The sequence below is a fragment of the Oncorhynchus kisutch genome, linkage group LG29 (genome assembly GCF_002021735.2).
Source record: "Oncorhynchus kisutch isolate 150728-3 linkage group LG29, Okis_V2, whole genome shotgun sequence".
Classification (NCBI taxonomy): Eukaryota; Metazoa; Chordata; class Actinopteri; order Salmoniformes; family Salmonidae; genus Oncorhynchus; species Oncorhynchus kisutch.
The window spans coordinates 29,216,144-29,235,620 of record NC_034202.2 but is presented as its reverse complement, the minus strand read 5'-3'; the positions used below and the strand labels follow the sequence as shown (position 1 = coordinate 29,235,620).

At 43.5% G+C, this 19,477-nt stretch overlaps 1 protein-coding gene across 3 annotated transcripts in view; it reads left to right on the top strand.

Moving 5' to 3' along the window:
* Nucleotides 1-13,822, top strand: part of nrg2a (neuregulin 2a) — a 180,508-nt gene extending 166,686 nt beyond the window's left edge. For all 3 annotated transcript variants that reach the window (XM_031809392.1, XM_031809390.1, XM_031809393.1), the window contains exons 6-10: nt 6,684-6,786; nt 6,890-7,013; nt 7,370-7,497; nt 7,629-7,850; nt 10,104-13,822. In XM_031809392.1, the coding sequence (XP_031665252.1) occupies nt 6,684-6,786; nt 6,890-7,013; nt 7,370-7,497; nt 7,629-7,850; nt 10,104-10,770 (1,244 nt within the window). In that variant the 3' untranslated portion in view covers nt 10,771-13,822. The remainder of the gene's footprint in view (nt 1-6,683; nt 6,787-6,889; nt 7,014-7,369; nt 7,498-7,628; nt 7,851-10,103) is intronic.
* Nucleotides 13,823-19,477: the final 5,655 nt, after the last annotated feature.

The following is a 19,477-nucleotide window of genomic DNA, read 5'->3' as shown; positions in this document are numbered from 1 at the left end:
CATCTATCCTCTCTTCAGATAGTATATCCCCCCTCCACTATCCTCTCTTCAGATAGTAGATTCCCCCTCCACTATCCTCTCTTCAGATAGTAGATTCCCCCTCCACTATCCTCTCTTCAGATAGTATATTCCCCCTCCACTATCCTCTCTTCAGGTAGTAGATTCCCCCTCCATCTATCATCTCATCAGGTAGGAGATTCCCTCTCCATCTATCCTTCTTCGGGGAGTAGGTCCCCCCACAATCTATCCTCTCTTCAGATAGTAGATTCCACCTTCATCGATCCTATCTTCAGGAAGTAGATCCCACCTCCATCTGTCACTCTTCAGGTAGTAAACACCCCTTCCATATATCATTACATCAGGATCGTAGATTCCCCCTCCATCTATCCTCTCATGAGGGAGTAGATCCCCCCTCTATCTTTCCTCTCTTCAGGTAGTAGATTTCCCCTCCATCTATCCTCTCATGAGGGAGTAGATCCCCCTTCCATCTTTCCTCTCTTCTGATAGTAGATTCCCCCTCCATCTATCCTCTCATGACGGAGTAGATCCCCCCCTCCATCTTTCCTCTCTTCAGGTAGTAGATTTTCCCTCCATCTATCCTCTCATGAGGGAGTGGATCCCCCCTCAATCTTTCTTCTCTTCTGATAGTAGAATCCCCCTCCATCTTTTTGCTCTTCACAGAGTCGATTCCCCTTCCATCTATCCTACTTCCTTTAGTAGAATCCCCCTCCGTCTATCATCTCATCAGGAAGTAGATTCCCCTTCCATCTATCATCTATTTAGGTAGTAGATTTCTTCTCCTTCTATCCTCTCTTCACAGAGTAGTTTTCTTCTCCATCTATCCTCTTTTTAGGTAGTAGATTCACCCTCCATCTAACCTCTCTTCAGTTAGCAGATTACCTTTCCATTTATCCTCTATTCAGGGAGTAGATTCCCCCTCCATCTATCCTCTATTCAGGGAGTAGATTCCCCCTCCATCTATCCTATATTCAGAGAGTAGATTCCCCCTCCATCTATACTCTATTCAGGGAGTAGATTTCCCCTCCATCTAACCTCTCTTCAGTTAGCAGATTACCTTTCCATTTATCCTCTATTCAGGGAGTAGATTCCCCCTCCATCTATCCTCTATTCAGGGAGTAGATTCCCCCTCCATCTATCCTCTATTCAGGGAGTAGATTCAACCTCCATGTATCCTCTATTCAGGGAGTAGATTCCCCCTCCTTCTATCCTCTATTCAGGGAGTAGATTCCACCTCCATCTATCCTCTATTCAGGGAGTAGATTCCACCTCCATGTATCCTCTATTCAGGGAGTAGATTCCACCTCCATGTATCCTCTATTCAGGGAGTAGATTCCCCCTCCTTCTATCCTCTATTCAGGGAGTAGATTCCACCTCCATGTATCCTCTATTCAGGGAGTAGATTCCCCCTCCATCTATCCTCTATTCAGGGAGTAGATTCCACCTCCATCTATCCTCTATTCAGGGAGTAGATTCCCCCTCCTTCTATCCTCTATTCAGGGAGTAGATTCCACCTCCATCTATCCTCTATTCAGGGAGTAGATTCCACCTCCATGTATCCTCTATTCAGGGAGTAGATTCCACCTCCATGTATCCTCTATTCAGGGAGTAGATTCCACCTCCATCTATCCTCTATTCAGGGAGTAGATTCCACCTCCATGTATCCTCTATTCAGGGAGTAGATTCCCCCTCCATCTATCCTCTATTCAGGGAGTAGATTCCACCTCCATGTATCCTCTATTCAGGGAGTAGATTCCCCCTCCATCTATCCTCTATTCAGGGAGTAGATTCCACCTCCATGTATCCTCTATTCAGGGAGTAGATTCCACCTCCATGTATCCTCTATTCAGGGAGTAGATTCCACCTCCATGTATCCTCTATTCAGGGAGTAGATTCCCCCTCCGTCTATCCTCTCTTCAGGGAGTAGATTCCCCCTCCATCTATCCTCTATTCAGGGAGTAGATTCCCCCTCCATCTATCCTCTATTCAGGGAGTAGATTCCCCCTCCATCTATCCTCTATTCAAGGAGTAGATTCCCCCTCCATCTATCCTCTCTTCAGTTAGCAGATTACCTTTCCATCTATCCTCTATTCAGGGAGTAGATTCCCCCTCCATCTATCCTCTATTCAGGGAGTAGATTCCCCCTCCATCTATCCTCTATTCAGGGAGTAGATTCCCCCTCCGTCTATCCTCTATTCAGGGAGTAGATTCCCCCTCCATCTATCCTCTCTTCAGGGAGTAGATTCCCCCTCCATCTATCCTCTATTCAGGGAGTAGATTCCCCCTCCGTCTATCCTCTATTCAGGGAGTAGATTCCCCCTCCATCTATGCTCTCTTCAGAGAGTAGATTCACCCTCCATCTATCCGTCTTCAGGGAGTTGATTTCCCCTCCATCTATCTTCACATCAGTTAGTAGATTCGCCCTCCATCTATCTTCACATCAGGTAGTAGATTCACCCTCCATCTATCATCTATTTAGGTAGTATATTCCCCTTCCATCTATCCTCTCTTCAGGGAGTAGATTCCCCCTCCATCTATCCTCTATTCAGGGAGTAGATTCCCCCTCCATCTATACTCTATTCTGGGAGTAGATTTCCCCTCCATCTAACCTCTCTTCAGTTAGCAGATTACCTTTCCATTTATCCTCTATTCAGGGAGTAGATTCCCCCTCCATCTATCCTCTCTTCAGTTAGCAGATTACCTTTCCATCTATCCTCTATTCAGGGAGTAGATTCCCCCTCCATCTATCCTCTATTCAGGGAGTAGATTCCCCCTCCATCTATCCTCTATTCAGGGAGTAGATTCCCCCTCCATATATCCTCTATTCAGGGAGTAGATTCCCCCTCCGTCTATCCTCTCTTCAGGGAGTAGATTCCCCCTCCATCTATCCTCTCTTCAGGGAGTAGATTCCCCCTCCGTCTATCCTCTCTTCAGGGAGTAGATTCCCCCTCCATCTATCCTCTATTCAGGGAGTAGATTCCCCCTCCGTCTATCCTCTATTCAGGGAGTAGATTCCCCCTCCGTCTATCCTCTCTTCAGGGAGTAGATTCCCCCTCCATCTATCCTCTATTCAGGGAGTAGATTCCCCCTCCGTCTATCCTCTATTCAGGGAGTAGATTCCCCCTCCATCTATCCTCTATTCAGGGAGTAGATTCCCCCTCCATCTATCCTCTATTCAGGGAGTAGATTCCCCCTCCATATATCCTCTATTCAGGGAGTAGATTCCCCCTCCGTCTATCCTCTCTTCAGGGAGTAGATTCCCCCTCCATCTATCCTCTCTTCAGGGACTAGATTCCCCCTCCGTCTATCCTCTCTTCAGGGAGTAGATTCCCCCTCCATCTATCCTCTATTCAGGGAGTAGATTCCCCCTCCGTCTATCCTCTATTCAGGGAGTAGATTCCCCCTCCGTCTATCCTCTCTTCAGGGAGTAGATTCCCCCTCCATCTATCCTCTATTCAGGGAGTAGATTCCCCCTCCGTCTATCCTCTATTCAGGGAGTAGATTCCCCCTCCATCTATCCTCTATTCAGGGAGTAGATTCCCCCTCCATCTATCCTCTATTCAGGGAGTAGATTCCCCCTCCATCTATCCTCTATTCAGGGAGTAGATTCCCCCTCCATCTATCCTCTCTTCAGGGAGTAGATTTCCCCCTCTGTCTATCCTCTATTCAGGGAGTAGATTCCCCCTCCATCTATCCTCTATTCAGGGAGTAGATTCCCCCTCCATCTATCCTCTATTCAGGGAGTAGATTCCCCCTCCATCTATCCTCTATTCAGGGAGTAGATTCCCCCTCCATCTATCCTCTCTTCAGGGAGTAGATTCCCCCTCCATCTATCCTCTATTCAGGGAGTAGATTCCCCTCCGTCTATCCTCTATTCAGGGAGTAGATTCCCCCTCCATCTATCCTCTATTCAGGGAGTAGATTCGCCCTCTATTTATCCTCTCATCAGGGAGTATCTACCCTCTCATCTATCCTCTCATCTGTGATTCTTCAGGTAGTAGACTTCCCCTCCATCTGTCCTCTCATCACGGAGTAGATTCCCCCTCCGTCTATCCTCTATTCAGGGAGTAGATTCCCCCTCCATCTATCCTCTATTCATGGAGTAGATTCCCCCTCCATCTATCCTCTGACTCCCTCTGGAATCTTCTCTCTGGGGTTGATGACATCAGACTAATCTTTGTGAGCCTCCATGTCTCTACTGTTTACTTCAGAATAAACAGTGCTTAGTTTCATGTGATTCCTTTAGCACACACCGGGTTTGTGTTAACACTAGTGTGAATTTGATTACATTACTCAGTAAGAGTTGTATCACTTCTAATCCTTCCTTAGACACTGAAAAGACACACATACACACACAAATTCACCTCTCTCTCTCTCTCTCTTGCTCTCTCTCTCTCTCATTCTCTCTCTTTCTCTTGTATATATGCACACACACACACACACACACACACACACACACACACACACACACACACACACACACACACACACACACACACACACACACACACACACACACACACACACACACACACACACACACACACACACACACACACACACACACACACGGTTTAATGATACACCTATTAAAAAGCGGTGTGAGCTGTACCATGTTTCAACTTGTATTAGCCAATGTGAGAATCCATTGCCGCATCATTGAGACACAGACAGGACATCAGGATGAGTGCTGCAAATAGGACATCCCTGTTCCTCTCTATCAACCATAACCAGGCAGGATATTCCTCCAAGATTTGCTTTATGTTCTCCCCTCCTCTGCCTCCTGTTAGCATGCTATGCCAGGTTTACAGTTGACTATCCCCCCACCCCACCCCAACATCCATGCTGCTCATCTTAACTGTGTCATTCTTCTCATCCCCTCAACATTCCACCTCTTACCTGTAACCTCTAACGTCTAACCTCTAACCTATAACCTCTATCCACCTCTCATTTGAAACCTCACTGTAGATGTTTGTAAGTCAACCTGCTCTGTTCTACCTGTGTCCATCAATTACTTTACTTTGGTTTAAAACTGTCTGTAAAAGTAGAATGCATTGTGTGTCTAGACTCTTTTTCATTAAGTGACTGTGGTATGAACATGTCATACCTTATTTAGAGCGTAAAGAAATAGTCTGTTCTTTAAGGACCTCCTTTCCCAAGAAATGTCCTGTGATACCATAGTTTACTATTTCCTTATGAGACCTCACTGTACAAAATAGTCAAACTACATTCAGGTAAATTTGTGTGAGACTCAGAGAATTTCAATATTGCTGTTTCCTGTCACCGTGGAAAATTCTTCATCACTAGATATCAACCAATATGGCTGAAATATTGCTATTTATACTATCCATGGTGATTCATTTATAGTGTCAAAATAGCCCATGCTGTTGCAGCTGCTGGTGAATGGAGGAAGTGGGTGAGAGTGAGGCAACCTCATATGGGAGGAGCTGTAAAAATGCAATACATTTTTATTACGTTATTTATCACAGGCCCACTACCTATTCCCCCTGGTCTGCTCCCTCGTTCCCTCCACTCTCCCCTGGTTAAGCCACATCCTCCCCTCCTCACAGGAACATTTTTATGGGAAAGCAAAGAGGTTCAAAATCTGTTTTAGTTAATTTTTTTGTTGATCACAAAAACCAGAAGTAACAATGCATGTAATAACAAAAGTAAAAGAAAATTAAAAAATCTTAATTTATTTGTTTTATATTTGAAGGCATTGAATGCAGAGCATGTTTAAAGCCTGCAGAGACCCCTTACCTGTGGTTCTGCTTGTGTGAGTGCCTCTGTATAAAATGCTCTAGCAGAATAGACAGTGAGAGGATGAGCGGCCTCTGTGTAGATGAGTGTTGATCTGATGGACTTTCAGTCAGTAGAGACCTCTTGGATGAATGAGGCACTCCTACAATCAGAGTAGCAGATTTGGGACATCTTTTCTGTGCCAACCTGTTTTGGGCGGACCTCCATTTTAGATCGTTACAGTGATCCGTACCAGTGACATGTGTTACAGTAAACCAAGCCCAGCCATTCACAACGAGCAACACACAATGCTGCAGTAATTAAAACAAATGTAATCATCTACATCTCTAGTGAATACTGTACAAATTCCCAGTTAATGCCAGTCATCTAAATTTAGAAATGTCTAGCATATTTCTAGTGAATGCTTTTCCCCCAGGCATCTTTTTTGATTAAGGATGTTGAAACAATAATGATTCCAGTAATATTTATGAATATTTACTAGTGTCAACTGGCTTTTGTTCAACAGCCATTACAATGAAGGGTTGGAGTTTCACTGTAATCTAATTCATGTTCAGAGCCTTCAACACATCCATACAGTATGTCTACTTTGATACATGTAAAGAGAGTGAGCAACATCTGCTTAGTGTAGGAGTGTAAAAGCTGTGGGAGACAGGAGGGCATCAGAGACATGGTGTAAAGGATGTCCATGATGTCTAAACTTACTCCTTCAAGGGACTGATGTTGTAGTTTTATTTTCGTACCTGTCTCTCTCTCTCTGTGTGTGTGTGTGTTGTGTGTGTGTGTGTGTGTGTGTGTGTGTGTGTGTGTGTGTGTGTGTGTGTGTGTGTGTGTGTGTGTGTGTGTGTGTGTGTGTGTGTGTGTGTGTGTGTGTGTGTGTGTGTGTGTGTGTGTGTGTGTGTGCACAGAAGCTGAAGAGCTCTACCAGAAAAGAGTCCTGACAATCACGGGGATCTGCGTGGCTCTGCTGGTGGTGGGCATTGTGTGTGTGGTGGCCTACTGCAAAACCAAGTAAGTCAGCCCAGGACAGTATAGGTGTGTTAGATAGACCCTAGCATAGACTGTTGACTCAGCTCCAGTGCTATGAGAGTGACTGGGGTATTCTCCTCCACAGGAGACAGAGGAAGAAGATGCACAATCACCTGCAGCAGAACATGTGTGCAGATCACCCAAACCGGAACCTAGCGAACGGACCCAATCACCCAGGACCTGGCCCTGAGGAGATACCCATGGTAGATGTGAGTGGCACATATCCATCGATCCCCTTACTGACTTTTCTGTCATCAATTAGTGAATGAATGGAAGTGTGAATGGGTTGTTTTCGTATGAGTTTCATAGCATACATTATTTTACATTCCTTTAGTGGAGCATGAGTACTCTCTTGAAGGATAGCGAGGTCACAGGTTAACTTCCAACAGTAACTAAACCTCTCCTTTCAGAACACACACATGGTCAATCAGTGGCGTTTCAAATGTGTCACTGATTTAGCAACAGTCTTTGTGATGGTATTGTACGTAAAGTTCAACATGAAGATGGGCAGTTACACAATTCCCCTCCATACCATCTCTCCAACACTTTCCTCTGTGTGTTTTAGTACATCTCTAAGAATGTGCCTGCAACGGAGCGAGTCATAGGGCATGTACCAGAGGACTCGTTCCCAGGCAGCCATGCGTCCTCCAGATCTCACAACTCCTCTACCCATGCCCATTCATCCACTCACAGGTAACCCGTCAACATCCCCCTCACTACACACATCACAGGTACATTTTTTGACACACAGAAAAATACACACTGAACTACACACCGGACCATATCCTGGTTGAACACTATGTTTTGGTCCTCTCTTGTCTCAGACACGAGGAGCGGACATGGAGCCTGGAGCGGACTGACAGTGTCCTCTCAGACTCACCAGGCATGATGTCGTCCTCCGTGGGGACCAGTAGGTGCAACAGTCCTGCGTGCATGGAGGCCAGGGCCAGGCGTGCCGCACACTGTGGCTCTACTGTGCCCCACCGGCCGGGCCTGCAGTATGAAGACTCGTTCGATTCGCTGGGGGACTCTCCACACAGCGACAGGTGGGAAGGGAACAGGCCCTCTCTGTGGTTATGGCACTGGGGGATGTTCTAGTGCCCACCTTAGGAGGCCTCGTTTTACAGCTGGCTCTCTATCGGCCCCTGGAGGCCAGCGAGGGCACTTTGAAAGAGTCAATGGCAAATACTACTCTACCATAGCCAGACATGATGAGATAGGCCTACTGTAGGCAGTGGTGGAAAAATAACCCAACTGTCATACTTGAGTAAAAGTAAAAGATACAGTAATACAAAAGTACTCAAATAAAAGTGAAAGTCACCCAGTAAAATACTTGAGTAAAAGTCAAAAAGTATTTGGTTTTAAATATACTTAAGTATCCAAAGTAAATGCAATTTCTAAAATATACTTAAGTATTAAAAGTAAAAGTATAAATCATTTAAAAATCCTTACATTAAGCAAACCAGCCGGAACAATTTTCTTGTTTTTTAAATTTACGGATAGCCAGGGGCACACTCCAGCACTCAGACATAATTTACAATTGAAGCATTTGCGTTTAGTGAATCCACCAGATCAGAGGCAGTAGGGATGACCAGGGATTTTATTTTAAAGAGTGTGAATTGGACAATTTTCCTGTCCTGCTAAGCATTCAAATTGTAACTAGTACTTTTGGGTGTCAGGGAAAATGTATGGAGTAGAAAGTACATTATTATCTTTAGGGAACGTAGGGAAGGAAAAGTAAAAGTTGTCAAAAACAGTAAATAGTAAAGTAAAGTACAGATACCACAAAAAACTACTTAAGAAGTACTTTAAAGTATTTTTACTTGAGTGTTTTACACCACTAACTGTAGGACATCCAGGTCTTGAAATGTATACTGTTCTTGTGTCATGTTCTGATAAAAGAAGGATAAGGTAGGTATATACAAGTTAAGTTATACATCCAGATGCTGTACTAAAGTTAGGAGTCTTTTGAGGATAAAATCCGTCAGGAGGTGGCCACAGGCAGATGTATTTCTCAAGTGAAGAATCTGCTGGGTCAAGCTTACTGTACTGTACTGTACTATACTCTCCTAAATCTGTAAGGCAGCTAAACAGGAGGGTGGATACCGTAAGGACTTCATTAAGACAAGGAGAGTAGAACAACAGATCTGATCTCTGGGGTGGAGCTCTAGCTAGCAGATCTTTGGTGTGGCTGTGGTTGTCAACTCTTCTGTGATCTTCGCCCTGGGTTGCTGTATGCCTAAAGATTGAGCACAGATGTTATTGTAGGGACACATCTTCATCTTCACAGGAGGTTTAGAGAAGTGTACATAACTTTTATTTAGTCATTTTAGCTGGAAACCACAATCATTTCTCATTTCAAGATGCACCATGCTGAAATGGCCATTCCCTGGTATGCTAAAATTCTAATAGTTCACTTAATTTAAGTTTATGTGACATAACAATCAAGTATAGTGTAGAGAATCATTGTACCATCTAAACCACTGTGAAATATATTTTCCACCACCAAAAATATTGTATTTTCAGCTGTTTGAAGCTGGTGTACAAAAGCCGAAAGTTAAATATTCAAGAACGGGAAGCATAGAAATGACGTACATAGAACCGATTTACCGCCTCTTAGATTTGCTATAATTACATTTGTATGTGAATTTGGTCAGGTCGCCCAAAAAGGTACATATTGCAGATTTAAGATGTTTGTTTTAGAGTGTTTGAGTTAGTGAGAGTGAGCTCATCTATAAATGGCTACAGTAATCTATAATGAACATTTGACTGAACAGTAGTACCAGGCAGCATCGCAGTGCTAAACTTAACAGGATTACAGTGGAACAGTGATTCACTTTATTTTAGATTTGCCTTTGGATCTTTCAGATGCTTTTTCCTAAAGGGGGTACTATGTTTTTCCCTAGTGCCATAGAACATATGAAGGTAGAGGGACTGTACTGTAAACATAAAACAGCATCTCAAAACTCAGCACAACACACACACTTATGTTTTCCTTAGATATAGCCCTCTGTAAGGCTAAAGGTCACATTAACCATTAAACACATTCAATAACATAACAAAGATGTAGAAAACTGAGCAAGCAGGATTTCACAAACACCATCCACCCACAACTGACAAACCTGCACACTAACTCAATAATGTCTCTTACTGCTGTTTGTGGATGAGGGTCCCTGTCCCACATCATTCTGTTAGACATGACATCTAACTGGGCTGCTGCTGTTTGGCCTGGTCCTCTCTCTCCCTGTCCTTCTCCTCCCCGCTCCCCACTCCCCACCCTACCTTCCCCCTCACTACAGGTATGTGTCAGCCCTGACAACGCCGGCCCGCCTGTCTCCAGTGGACTTCTTTTACTCGCTGTCCCCGCAGGTGCCTTCCTTCCAGATCACCTCCCCCAACACCAGCCAGGCCATGTCCCTGCCACCCGCCGCCCACACCCCCTACCCCCCGGAGAATGACCAGCCTCTGCTGCGGCGCTACCAGGTGCCCCTGCATGACGTCCAGCGCCAAGAGCCCTACCGGCAGCAGCGCTGCACCTACCTGAACGACAGCACGGGCAGCCTGCCCTCTAGTCCCTACAGGCTGGCTGAGGAAGAAGACTACGAGACCACACAGGAGTACCTCTCCTCCCGTGAACAACCAAAGAAAAGTGGGACCGGCAGTGGTGGTGTTGGGGGTCGGCGCTTGCGGAGGTCCAGACAGAACGGCTACGTAGCGCCGAGAGGATACGAGGCGTCACAGGACTACGGCTCTCGCAGCTGCCTGATGGACAGCGAGTCGGAGGGGGAGGGTGAGAGCACGCCCTTCCTCAGTATGCAGAATATGAATGCGGAGCCCTCCACCATCTGCAGGCCGGCCAACAGTAGGACTTCTCAGTCACACTCTTCGGGGCGGCACGGTGCACGTGGGACTGTACAGACCAGAGAGACGCACTCACGGTCCAAACCGGACAATGTACCGCATTAAAGAAAGAAGATGAGCTACCAACGAAAATCAATATAGTATAAACCTGCACCTATACAAAATATTTTTATTTTATATAACTGACAGATATTCTAAACAAATGAAATATTTATTTTCATTTTTAGCAAAAGTTGTCTACTAGTTAACAGCAAAGACTTTTTTATAGGGAAAACTCTATTTATATGTACATTTTGATTTACAGTATAAAAAGACGTGCCAATTTTTTCACAACTTCAAACATTGAGTAATATTGTGGTGCCTTTTGATGTATTCCGATGGCAGAGGGCCAGTGGAAGTTTTTGTAGCCTTTCTTATATGGACATCATTTCTTATACATGTTTCCTCTGTTGTTTTCTTTTTTGGGCTTTGTTTTTTCTTCTTTTCAGGCTGCGTTCTTCTGGGAGTCGAGCCCCATTTGAACATTACCCCTCCCCTTCCACATCATGCAATATAAACCACTTAATCATAAGGTGTATGTTTACATGAATATAATTCACCTATAGGGTTTATCATTTTGGGACTCTCCAGTAGAAAATCTGATCAATGCAACGCAGGTCCTTGCTCTCTGAGTGGGGAGGAGTGTTTGTGTGTGCGTAAGTGCGTGTACTCACGTGTTTGTGTGCGTATGTGTGTGTGTGTGTCTGTGTGGGGGGGGGGGGGGGATTTTGTGTACAGCTATGCTTGTGCGTGTGTGAGTGTTACAAGTCCTAATGTGTTGTTGTACCAACCAACTGGTTGCTATCTTGGGCGCCAAAGCAATTGTATCAGTAGAGGAAAGCTGCAGGTGCACAGTGAAGATCAGCCTGGGTTCCAGGGTTGCGCAGGGTAGAGGGTAGAGAGTTATGTTGGGTAGAGAGTTATGTTGGGTAGAGAGTTATGTTGGGTACAGAGTTATGTTGGGTAGAGAGTTCTGCATGTCATTGCTTGATGTGTGTTTACATCTGCCCCACCTTTGTTTCCTGGCCCCCTCCTTGTACCAACAGGGTAAGGTTCGTTTCCTGGCCTCCTCCTTGTACCAACAGGGTAAGGTTAGTTTCCTGGCCTCCTCCTTGTACCAACAGGGTAAGGTTTGTTTCCTGCCCCCTCCTTGTACCAACAGGGTAAGGTTTGTCTCCTGGCCCCCTCCTTGTACCAACAGGGTAAGGTTTGTCTCCTGGCCCCCTCCTTGTACCAACAGGGTAAGGTTTGTCTCCTGGCCCCCTCCTTGTACCAACAGGGTAAGGTTTGCCTCCTGGCCCCCTCCTTGTACCAACAGGGTAAGGTTTGTCTCCAGGCCCCCTCCTTGTACCAACAGGGTAAGGTTTGTCTCCTGGCCCCCTCCTTGTACCAACAAGGTAAGGTTTGTCTCCTGGCCCCCTCCTTGTACCAACAGGGTAAGGTTTGTCTGCTGGCCCCCTCCTTGTACCAACAGGGTAAGGTTTGTCTCCTGGCCCCCTCCTTGTACCAACAGGGTAAGGTTTGTCTCCTGGCCCCCTCCTTGTACCAACAGGGTATGGTTTGTCTCCTGGCTCCTTACTGGTCCCACCAGGGTAAGGTTTGTCTCATGGTAGCCTCCTTGTCCTGGCTGATTCTGAAGAAGAAATGTCGTTGGCCAGTTTCTCAGTTGGTCTGGAGATATCCCTGCCATCAGTGATAGTGGCTCAATGCAAAGAGACAAAACTAAAAGCAAGAACATCCCATGAATGTATATCTTTCTCCCATCACCCATGCCTCCTCCTCATCCTCCTCACCTGTCCATTGTGTCCCTGTGGCCAAAGTAAAGGTTCGCACAGCATCTCAGGACTTCCACCCACCCCTCTGCCCCCTCTTCCCCTCTCTCTCTCCCCCTCTCCCTCCACCAAAATATTTCCCTAAGACTAAGCCCCCCCCCCCCCCCCAAGGACATAAAGAACACACCCAACATGCTCTGCCTCTGAGCACTCCCATCTAAAGAGAAAGAAATGAGAGTGGAATCTCAGTGGAGAACAGAACAGAATATAACAGAATAGAATAGAGTAGAGCAGAACATACTAAACCAATACAAGAGAAGTAGCTGTGAAACTTTGGAGGATCATAAAATGCCAAAATATGCAAACGTTCTATTTTGCTCTGTTTGATGACATCATTTTCTAAGAGGTGTGTTGTGTGAAACCTATGTAATGCCTATTGTGCAGGAGAAGTAACATGATATCAATACATATTTATATCCATTCTTATTTTCCATGCAGTTATGCAGCGCTTGCTCAAATTGTCAATTTTCCTCATTCACAGATTCATGTCCATTGACACTGAATTCTTATCGCACCAGACCAAGCAGACAACACGCAAGTCTACAGTAATGACTAATCACTTTAAAGGGTCTCATTCACTAATGTTGAGTGCTGCTCGGTCTTGTGGATAAGGATAATAATGTTGATTGTTATGAAGTATGTCACTAACAGGTTTGGAAGTTAATTTCATACCTGTCAAAAATGTTGGAGTAAATGGTTCTGACAATGCATTTGAAATGATTATTGGTAATCCTGCAAAACTGGTTATATACATTCTAAAATATAACCAAAAAAAGAAATCATCAGATGAGTCTAGGTCAAAAGTAAACTAATAAGTAGGATTTAAAACACAACGGCTGTAAGATGAAGGCACATTGACAAAGACACGTAGACACGTAGACATCTCACAAATGGATTTTCTCTCATTTCGGTTTCTCACACTCTGAGTGTAATTTTGTATGTTTGAAAAATGTAAAAGAAGACAGTAGTTCTAGTTTAAATGTGATATTTCCCCAACCTTGCCCCCCTCCTCACCCAATAGAAGTGCTGCCAGGTTTTTATTTTTATTCCCTTGCTTGACATGTTTCCACACCTCTCCTCTGCATGTACTTGTGGTCAAGGTATATGGGTGCATGGTGGTGAAAAGCAGCAGTCAGTTTATTTTCAGTCAGTGGAAGTGTGTTTCATTTAACATTCAGCAATAAATATATCCCCCCCCATCTCCATTCTAGGAATATGCTAGAAAAAAAGTACAAATGCGAGATTGTCATAGATTGTAAAATAAAATTTGAAAAATAATCCACAAAATAAATCTTGATTCATATTTTGATTCATTATTTTAACATAAAGTGGTCATCTCTGTGCAGGACTTTGGTGTGTGTTTTGAGATATCCTTAGCCATTGGGCTGAGGTACTGTATGGCTGGCTTTTATAACCTTTCTGCTTGTGACTTTTGTTTCCAGTATCTGAAGTGTGTGGTTCCTGTGAAACAATGCCTTCAGAAAGTATCCTTGTCTTATTACACATCTTGTTGTGTTACAGCCTGATTTTTTTTTTATCAGGTTTTTTTCAACAATAATAATCTCACCCATCTACAAAGTGAAAACCTGAATGTAGAAATGTTAGATCATTTATTTTAAATACATAAATCACCTTTGGCAGTGATTACAGCTGTGAGTCTTTCTGGGTAAGTCTCTAAGAGCTTTGCACACCTGGAGTATACAATATTTGCACATTATTCTTTATAAAATGCTTCAAACTCAAATTAGTTATTTAAATCAAAACTGTAACTAGGCCACTCAGGAACATTCAATGTCTTCTTGGTAAGAAACTCCAGGTTATATTTGGCCTTGTGTTTTAGCTTATTGTCCTGCTGAAAGGTGAATTTGTCTCCCAGTGTCTGTACGAAAGTAGACTGAAACAGCTTTTCCGATATGATTTTGTCTGTTTGATGTTTCTTTTTATCCCAAAAAACTCCATAAGGTTTGCCGATGACAAGCACACCCGTAACATGATGCAGCCACCACCATGCTTGAAAATATGACGCATGGTACTCAATGATGTGTTGTGTTGGATTTGGCCCAAACATAAAGCATTGTTTTCAGGGCATAAAGTCAATTTATTTTACTTTAATGCCTTATTGCAAACAGGATGCATGCTTGGAATATTTTTATTCTGTACAGGATTCCTTCTTTTCATTCTGTAATTTAGGTTAATATTGTTGAGTAACTACAATGTTGTTGATCCATCCTCAATTTTCTCCACAGACATTCAACTCTATAACTGTTTTAACGTCATCATTGGCTTCATAGTGAAATTCCTGAGCTACAAAGGAAGGATGCCTGTATCTTTGTGTATCTTTGTAGTGACTGGGTATATCGATAGTGTTTAAGGTTAAGTTTAAGCATTAACCCCACATTTTTAAGGTAAGGGTTAAGGTTTGGGATAGGCTTAAAACAAAAATCTTAAAAACAACTTTCTATCGCTGGATTTGAAGTTGCAACCCTTGGAATCAGAGGCAGATGCTTATGCCCGTCTGCCATCCCTGTCCACAATTCCCTAGCAAAACCGAAACCTACTTGAAGATAACATCGCTCACTGTTGCCCCTAGTGCCTGGTTTCCAAGTCATCTCCTGACATCCTCCCGACATGGATGGACGTCGAATTCTGACTTGTATCACAAGTCACAAGCTCATTTTTTCTCCTGAATTTATTTAGGCCTGTCATAACAAAGGGGTTGAATACTTATTGTCTCAATACATTTCAGCTTTACAAAAATGCATAAAAGCATAATACCACCTTGACATTATTTGGTATTTTGACACAAAATCTCTATTTAATCCATTTTAAATTCAGGCTGTAACACAACAAAATGTGGAAAAAGTCACATTTAAAATACTATGGTATACTATGGTATAAATACTTTAGTTTACACTGTATAATTGTTTAATACTGTATTTACTGTAGTATTTACAGTTAACTATAGTATAAATACTGTAGTAAAATAAAACTGGTATATACTACAGTAATTCATGTAGTGTTTTTGCGGATTGTAGTATAGTGCAGTATATACTGTACTGTTTTTTGGTTTTATTACCATTGACATAAAGTGGAGGCGTTCTCCTTGAGGAAACATACTGGAGAAATACTAAAATAGCAAATATTCCATAACCTGAAGGTCTGAACGGATAGTTCAGAGCTTCTCTTTTCACCAGCCAGTTTATTAGGTACACTCAAATAGTACTGGGTCGGAACCCCCTTTGCATGCTGGTCCATACTGACATGATGGCATCACCCAGTTGCTGCAGATTGGATGGCGGTACACCACCTCCACCAGCCTGTACTGTTGACAACAGGCAGGATGGGTCCGTGGACTCATGCTGTTTACACCAAATCCTGACTCGACCATCAGCATGACGCAACAGGACCACCTCAATTGTCCGGTGTTCGTGACAGCCTGCCCACTGGAGCCACTTCTTCTTGTTTTTAGCTGATCGGAGAGGAACCCGGTGTGGTGGTCTGTTGAAATAGCCCATCCGTGACAAGGGTCGACGAGTTGTGTGTTCTGAGATGTCATTCTGCACACCACTGTTGTACTGCACCGCTATTTGTCTGTTTGTGGCCCAAATGTTAGCTTGCATGATTCTTACCATTCTCCTTCGACCTCTCATCAACTAACTGTTTTTGCCTACAGGACTGTCACTGGCTGTTTGTTTTTTGTTTGTCTCACTAATCTGGATTAAACCATAGACACCGTCGTGGTGAAAAGCCCAGGAGGGTGGCCATTTCTGAGATACTAGATCGGGCATATAAGGCACCGACGATCACACTCGTTTTGCCCAATCTAACATTCAATCGAACAGTAACTGAATGACTCGATGCCTGTCTGTCTGCTTTATATAGTAAGCCACGTGACTGTTGGAGCGATGCATTTTTGTGAATGAGTGTAGTGTACCTAATAAAGTGATTGTATAACCTGTAGGGAACACAGTATATGGGCTATACTTGGTATGTAGGTTTCCCACTTATAGGTGGCACAAATTGGGATATGGGGGAGGGGAATGGGCAGGGAATGTGCAAATTGGGATATGGGGGAGGGGAATGGGCAGGGTATGTGCAAATTGGGATATGGGGGAGGGGAATGGGCAGGGTATGTGCAAATTGGGATATGGGGGAGGGGAATGGGCAGGGTATGTGCAAATTGGGATATGGGGGAGGGAATGGGCAGGGTATGTGCAAATTGGGATATGGGGGAGGGGAATGGGCAGGGTATGTGCAAATTGCATGCTGTAGTATTTACTATAGTTAAAAAAGTAGTGTTTTTGCAGACTGTAGTGTTTTTGCAGACTGTAGTGTTTTTGTGGACTGTAGTGTTTTTGTGAACCTTACTGTAGTATTTACTATAGTATTCTACAGTATACTACAACATTCTATAGTACAGTTGAAGTCGGAGGTTTGTATACACCTTAGCCAAATACATTTAAACAAAATTTTTCAGAATTCCTGACAATTCATCCTAGTAAAAATCCCTGTCTAGGTCAGTTAGGATCACCACTTTATTTTAAGAATGTGAAATGTAGAATAATAGTAGAGGGAATGATTTATTTCAGCTTTTATTTATTTCATCACATTCCCAGTGGATCAGAAGTTTACATACACTTGCCTTTAAATTGTTTAATTTGGGTGAAATGTTTCGGGAGCCTTCTACAAGCTTCCCACAATACGTTGGGTGAATTTTGGCACATTCCTCCTGACAGAGCTGGTGTAACAGAGTCAGGTTTGTAGGCCTCCTTGCTCGCACATGCTTTTTCTGCCCACAAATTTTCCAAATGATTGAGGTCAGGAGGAGTGATGGCCACTCCAATACCTTGACTTTGGAGTGTATGCTTGGGGCCATTGTCCATTTGGAAGACCCATTTGCGAGCAAGGTTTAACTGATGTCTTGAGATATTGCTTCAATATATCCACATAATTGTCCTCCTCGTGATGCCATCTATTTTGCAAAGTGCACCAGTCCCTCCTGCAGCAAAGCACCCCCATAACACTTTGCTGCCACCCCCGTGCTTCATAGTTGGAGATGGTGTACTTCGGCTTGCAAGCCTCCCCCTTTTTCCTCCAAACATATCGATGGACATTATGGCCAAACAGTTCTATTTTTGTTTCATCAGACCAGAGGACATTTCTCCAAAAAGTACAATCTTTGTCCCCATGTGCAGTTGCAAACCGTAGTCTGGCTTTTTTATAGCGGTTTTGGAGCAGTGACTTCTTCCTTGTTGAGCGGCCTTTCAGGTTATGTCGATATAGGACTCGTTTTACTGTGGATATAAATACTTTTGTACCTGTTTCCTCCAGCATTTTCACAAGGTCCTTTGCTGTTGTTCTGGGATTGATTTGCCCTTTTTGCACCAAAGTCTCTAGGAAATAGAACACGTCTCCTTCCTGAGTGGTGTGAAGGCTGCGTGGTCCCATGGTGTTTATACTTGTGTACTATTGTTTGTACAGATGAACGTGGTACCTTCAGTCGTATGGAAATTGCTCCCAAGGATGAACCAGACTTGTGGAGGTCTGAAATGTTTTTTCTGAGGTCTTGGCTGATTTCTTTTGTTTCCCCCATGATGTCAAGCAAAGAAGCACTGAGTTTGAAGGTAGGCCTTGAAATACATCCACATGTACAACTACAATTGACTCAATTAGTCTATCAGAAGCTTCTAAAGCCATGACGTAATTTTCTGGAATTTTCCAAGCAGTTTGTAAACTTGTTCGGCGGTCGACGTCACCGGCCTTCTAGCCATCACTGATCCATTTTTCATTTTCCATTGGTTTTATCTTGTCCTCCTTCACACCTGGTTACAATCCCATCAATTACCTGTTGTGTATTTAACCCTCTGTTTCCCCTCGTGTCCTTGTCGGAGATTGTTTGATTGTATGTGATGTGCATGTATTATGTTGGTGTGCGACGGGGTTTTGTACCCACTTTTGTTATTGTGTACATTTTGGTTTGTTCTCAAGTTCGTTCTCCTGTTCCTGACTTCTCTGCCACAACACGCACCCATCACACTTCTGACTTCAACTGTAAGTATGACACGTTAGAAGGATACTACTGTGTGTGGTATAGTATTCTACAGTACACTACACTTTATTATACAATCCTATAGTAAGTACTGTAGTATTCTATAGTAAAGGGTTGTATTTTTGTGTCTAGATTTCGCTGAAATCTTTAGATATGGAAATGTAGAAACCAGGGGAAAGGTTGTTCGTTCTATGCTACACACAGAGGTAAGAGTTAGGAAAAATGGTCCCTTGTTCATGCAAACTAGTCTATAAAACTATCTCTGTGCAAGGGACACTGCTTGTGTATAGGTTAGGCTGTTGTACTGTACATGAAACAGAGATACAAGTGTTTATGAGCGTGGTTCAGTGTCAAAACAACAATTGACTTATTTCGCAAGACATTCATCTGGCTTTCATCATCGCTCATACGTTTCTTTCCCTTATGACCCTTATCAACGATCAGTTTTTATGTGGAGTTAGTTCTCTCTGGTCAATCCTGACATGCTAAAACTTGAAACATGTGCTTCATACTATTCCACTTGTGTCAAACCAAGTTTAAAACAAGCCAGCGGTTCTGGAAGATATACTGTAGGAGGACTTCTTGGAATATACCACCATTGATATGATCCAATTTAAAATATTGCTTTTATTGGCGTCTACTCTTTCAACTCATTTAAAAATCTATGTTGCAACTTGTTCAACTCACTCACACACATCTTGCATTCAGGGCCCTTTGCAAAGCTTGTGAGTGAGTGTCCCATACTTCCAGCCTCTGCAGAGATGACCCATGTGTCTGTCATGTCACCATTATGTCACCATTATGACAGTGTTATAAAGGCTAATGAAGGGTTGAAGAAAAGTATAATCCAATTTTCACCATTTTTATTTTGCTTGAATTGTACTTGCTGACT